Here is a 5981-nt window from a genome sequence, read left to right as displayed (position 1 = left end):
AACATTTAATGGATGAATTAATAGTTACTTAAACATGATTGGTTCATCAAATTAAAGTGAAACAATTTTGTAATATACAACTGCATAAATGTGATTAATATACCTAACCTAACCTAAGTTATAATATAGTGTTGGATTAAATAATTTTTAATTAAAAATTGTGAAAATTTAGAAATAGTATTTTATTTAATAATTATGTCATATGAGTATATAATTGAAAACAATTTAAATAAAATTGTTATGTAAATAATAACTCATTATCATTAACCCAATTAAATGTTTTAAAAAATACATTTAACTAAAATATAATAAATTAGTAAAATAACAATTTTTTTTCTAATAACATTTTTTAGTTTTCTATAGAACAGCCAATAGGTCAAGTGGAGTTTATTTTTTAGTCAATATATATATATAAATGAAAATCACTTAATCAAATTGCATCTTTCAATTAGATTACAGATAGTGAAAATTCATTATATAAACTATAAACTACAATAAATGTATATTAAAATATTCAGCATAATACCGTCATACCAATTTCAGATTTCAGCATTAAGCAGTTGTTTAAAGAATGTACCTATATAACATAAATCATAATAATATAAATATAATACATCATAAAATATTTATATTATTATGATTTATGTTAATTGTTATTACTCGTATTTTAAAAATAAGTATTATATAAGAAGTTTTTCAGTAGCATTAGCAATAAAACAAATACATTAACGAAATGCGAAGCAAAAATAAAAGTCAGTTTACTCAGTTGTTCGTAACATAGTCAAATGTTATTGGCTAGCTATGGTATGGCTATGGCTGAGTGGAACTGATAAAATAACGAATGTTAAGTTCTTTTTATTATTCGAACTTGATCCATCAACTAATATTGGTATCTATTAACAAGTTTAACTATGTCTTTAAAAATGAATTATTTATTAATTTCCATAGTAGTTTTAACAATTTTTGTCACATTGATCCCTGCTGTAGTAAATGGTAAGTATGTAATGGTTTTTATTAATTTTATATTAAATTAATGTGAGTTTGTAACATATTAGAAGACTAGAACCTTAACGTATATAATTTGAGTAGGTGGTATACAATAAGCAAAAATGAAACTTTAAACATACCTTTATTTAGGAGTAAATTGTTCTATAGTATTTATTACTTAAAATTAGTTACACAAACTCATACAATTTGTTCTTTTCCTTTATAACTTTTATATGCAGATAAATAATTAAAAATCTTGATAAATTTAAAACATTTTTTTAATAGTACTATATTTAAATTGTATAGATCCAATACTTCCCGCGTATATTAATTTAAATATATATTATAATTATAACTTACAATTATACGTATAGTATTATTACATACAAATAATAATTCTGGTAGGTAGGTAGGTAGCTAATAATTAATAATAATGTCTTTAACTATTAACTTAATGATATAAAACAAAAGATTAAGGTAATAAACTAGTATATAGTAGTGTTTTTCTGAAGTTATTAATCAATATATGTATCAATAATATGTCATACAGATACAAAATCGACAGATTCAAATGATGAAAGTAAGTTATCTCAACATAGAAAAGCGTATAGAATTATCTCGCATTTCTATATTTTATGATTAGAAATAGTCAAATATTTTAAATTATATTTTTCTAATAGTGTAGTATTTTAAGTCATTATTAGTAGGAATTATTACTATTACATAAAAATGTTAAGTAAATGACAATTCTGGTAGGTAGCTAATTATAATAATTTTATTAACTATTAATTGAATAATATAAAATTAAAGATTAAGGTAATAAAGAGTATGTACAGTAGAGTTTTTTTTGAAGTTATTAATCAATTTATTTGAACATAATATGTCATACAGATACAAAATCGACAGATTCAAATGATGAAAGTAAGTCATCTCAACATAGAAAAGCGTATAGAATTATCTCGCATTTCTATATTTTATGATTAGAAATAGTCAAATATTTTAAATTATATTTGTCTAATAGTGTAGTATTTTAAGTCATTATTTGTAGGAATTATTACTATTATATAAAAATGTTAAGTAAATGATAATTCTGGTAGGTAGCTAATAATTAATAATAATGTCCTTAACTATTAACTTAATGATATAAAACTAAAGATTAAGGTAATAAAGAGTATGTACAGTAGTGTTTTTTTGAAGTTATTCATCAATTTATTTGAATATATGTCATACAGATAAAAAATCGACAGATTCAATTGATGAAAGTAAGTTATTTTACTATTTATAGATAATATAAAAATGTATATAATTATGTCGCATTACTATATTTTATGATTAGAAATAGTCAAATATTTTAAATTATAAATGCTTAAATGTGTGTGAAGAGCTATTTTTTTTTTTTTTTGTATTTAGATCATGAAACATCGGATGAATATGATTCTGATTTTGATGATGAGCTTGAGTATAATTATATGAAAAAAACTGACCAAAGTAAGTTATCTAGATGTAAATCATACAAAAATATATATACTTATAAATTATAATTTTGCTTTAATATATTTTATTTTATGATTTACAAAATGAACATTTTCATTCAAAATTTGGTTTTCCTAACGATATGATATAAATTTATTCTTTATATAGATAGATATAACCTAACCTAGGGAAGGGGGTTGCGAAGTGATTGACTATATTTTATATCTTTTTTGTGTGTCGCAGGACTAAAAAGGTTGAGAAACGCTATTAAGAGTACTTACTAGGCCATATATTCTAGGTTTTTTAAGTTGCTAAAATTTAAAAAGTTCCCATAAAAGTTAAATTGCATATTATTTATTTAGTATCACAACAAGCACCTTTATATTTACATACTCCTTTTAAAAAACACACTGAGTAAATAAGAGAAAACAAATATATAGGTATATTTTTAGTTTTAGATAAATATGAAACTAAACAATAACAGAAATCGCTAGTTTTGATTTTAAAATTTACGAACAACAATTAAACAGAAACACTGTTTTAAGTTTCATCAACAACTAATATTTACATTGTTATAAATGTAAATATAATGTTATAAAAAGTGTAATGATATACGGGGAGTTTCGAAAACTAAGAACTGACTTTGAATTTGTATACATTTTTATTAGTATAAATAATATTAATTATATTTTAAGAAAGCTAAATTATTATTATTTTACTTTTGGAGGAGCTTTGAATAATAAACTAAGCCTCAAGCATCTTCCCTCTCCTAACCACCCGGAGGCTTTTATTGCAACGATCAATGATCTTGAACAATATATTACAAAAGTGTACATAAATATTGAATAATTAAGTAATAAATAATTTAATATTTTATAGATATAATATATAAATATGTTTGGGTAATCACTCTCAGCGAAGAGGCCTAAATCTTAGTCTTATAATTTGTACGAATTTATATGGTCTCCAGTATTAGAGACGCTTTATGTCTTGAGAATTATCGTGTAGCTGAATTTCTGCTGGATTGGTGTATTGATAAAATCTTATCTGGTATTTGTGGACAAACTTAATGATCTCGTCCTGGACGAAGTTCATCATAAAATCACGATGGATAATATGGTTTTGATATACCAGTATACCTCATTATTTACAAGTCAATTAATTCAGTTTCAGACTAGATAAAAAAACTTACTAGGAGTCTTCACCTCGAGGACAAACGTAAAAGTTAGACAGTAGACTTAACCTACTAAGACTCTTTCTCACATCCAATATTTCTATTCAAAACAAATTTTTTATTTATAAAAATTGCTTTCATCTCAAATGAACCTACGGCATCATACTCTGGGACCCAGCTAAACAATCAAATATCCAAACGATTCAATCATTTCAATATATTTGTCTGCGTATATCATTGCAAAAGCACCATGGTACGTAACAAACTATTCCACAACGAACTCCAAATAAAAACCATCTAAGGTACAACAAATATTTTCTACAAACGGTTACAGAGGAAACTCTTTACCATTAAAAATCTCAACTAACTCATCTATTAAATGACCTCAAAGGCACTCTCAAAAAACCCCATAAGATGTCTCACATGCAATTGGTACAGAGATCTACTTAGCTAATAAGACATACTGTGTACTGTACATAACCGATGTTAAATCATTGTAAAAGGTGACTCGATTGCTAATCCTTCCTGTCATTCACAGTTAATTTATTTTTTATTTACCATATTTACTTATTGTGTAATAAATACAATAAATAAGTAAAATGTAATAAATAAATTTATTTTCAGTAAAATACGAAGATTTAAAAACATTTAGACAAAAATACAATGAAGGTAATTATTATTATTGTAAATAAAAAAAATGCATAAGTAGGTACTTAGGTACAACGTTTCAATAAAAATTAAAAAATATTACTGATAAATATCGTAACTTTCGTTACACGTGATTCAGATGTGTCATGAAATGCTGGGAAGGACGAAAAAATTAAATAATGACTTAATAAAAATAATCCATTTTATCTACATTGTAAATACGAGTATATAAACCTTACAACCAAACAACTTAAGATTTATATTTAAAAACTTTATAAAATAATAATAGCAATAATTAAGAATAAATATGTCACAAACTCACAACAGTGAAATTTCTTTTTACGAATTCAAAATATAATGTCTAAATCTAACTACAAAAAAAGATTTTGTATAAATTATTGTATTGACGGTTAAATAATCTTATTTTTAGAAATCATCCAATATTGTGAAAAAAAACATATAGTTAATAGTAAGTCTTTAAGTACTATTTCAATATAAATATTCATTAAACAAATAATATAATAAATATAATTTTTATAAAATGTAGAAAAATTTAAAACATAATAATTATAAAAAATAATATATAATATTGCTTATCAATTATAATATAATTTATAGAAAAAATTAGTTATTCCATTTTATTCCCAATACATATTTTATTTATAATAAATGCAGTATAAATTAGCTATATCATAGACAGAGTATGGACAATTGATTTAATCACTGTTAACACTTATTAGCTTAAAGCCACATTTATGCACCGAAATTAAAACGCATATAATATGATATATACATATTTAAATCCATATTGAATACAAATTAGTAATTAAATACAGTTGTATTTTATTATAAATAAAACATAAATCATTTAGATAACTTGAATCTAAGAAATCATTAAAAAAATTATCTTAATTTGCTTACTAATTTTTACTTTAATTCAATGAATTATACATTTTTTACAAGTTTAATTAACTGTGAAACGTGTAATTTTTACATAGATATAACCAAGTTTTATTCATTACTTATTTGTCATAATAAAATTGTACTATTTTTATATTTTTAATTAGCTAATGAAGAGGACATTATGTCGGCTAGTCTATTATGTATGTGAAGTAAAAAGTGTATTTTAAATTAATTTTAAGTATATTAAATTCAATTAAATTTCTGTTATGTACATTTTATATTCAGATTTCAAGGAAATTTTTGAGGACTATCTTTTATCTGGTAAGGAATTACATCTCATAAAAATACTCAATTTACTATCATAGGCGGAGATTTGATTGAATTTTAGAGAGGACTTAAATCTTTCTTTGTAAAATAAGCCGTGGGGGCTTTGCCTCCACACCCCCTCACTACTATCAATATGTACAGGAGACGCCGTTTATAAGACTCACGGATATAAGGTTCAATCGCTTATTGAACTCAACATCGTCTGGAACAATCCAAACATATCCAAATACTTTATTAAAAAAAAATAGGTTATAATAGTCACCACTTCGTTTATAAGTCCCAAATTTCGTAAAAAATAAACATTTTTGGTTAAAATTTAGAAATAAATTGGTTTTTAAAAATTATATATTTTTTAGGTTGTTATTCTGGTTTCAATTCATGCTTTTTAATGCGTGTATTTACAACAAATTTTATCGCATTTCAAATTTTTTGCAATTATCATTATTGTTATATGAGTATACTAAAGTAT

The 5981-nt window shown here is 23.4% G+C and overlaps 1 protein-coding gene across 1 annotated transcript; it reads left to right on the top strand.

The window, feature by feature from the left end:
* The first annotated feature begins 890 nt into the window (after positions 1 to 890).
* Positions 891 to 5550, top strand: LOC113552445. Its single transcript, XM_026955324.1, has 5 exons — positions 891 to 993; positions 1538 to 1567; positions 2398 to 2475; positions 5350 to 5385; positions 5471 to 5550. Exons 1-5 carry the CDS (start codon positions 912 to 914, stop codon positions 5548 to 5550), a joined length of 306 nt encoding a protein of 101 aa, XP_026811125.1. The 5' UTR covers positions 891 to 911.
* The last annotated feature ends 431 nt before the right edge of the window (positions 5551 to 5981 follow it).

Source organism: Rhopalosiphum maidis, chromosome 2, assembly GCF_003676215.2.
Source record: "Rhopalosiphum maidis isolate BTI-1 chromosome 2, ASM367621v3, whole genome shotgun sequence".
NCBI lineage: Eukaryota > Metazoa > Arthropoda > Insecta > Hemiptera > Aphididae > Rhopalosiphum > Rhopalosiphum maidis.
Note: the sequence above shows the minus strand (reverse complement) of the source record. Positions and strands in the feature narration are given on the sequence as shown.

Excerpts from the sequence above, each read along its gene's own strand:
- LOC113552445 (XM_026955324.1), top strand. The coding sequence starts at position 912 with ATGTCTTTAAAAATGAATTATTTATTAATTTCCATAGTAGTTTTAACA. Across the intron at positions 994-1,537 it reads GATCCCTGCTGTAGTAAATG|ATACAAAATCGACAGATTCA; the intron begins GTAAGTATGTAA and ends TATGTCATACAG. Across the intron at positions 5,386-5,470 it reads TATGTCGGCTAGTCTATTAT|ATTTCAAGGAAATTTTTGAG; the intron begins GTATGTGAAGTA and ends TTTTATATTCAG.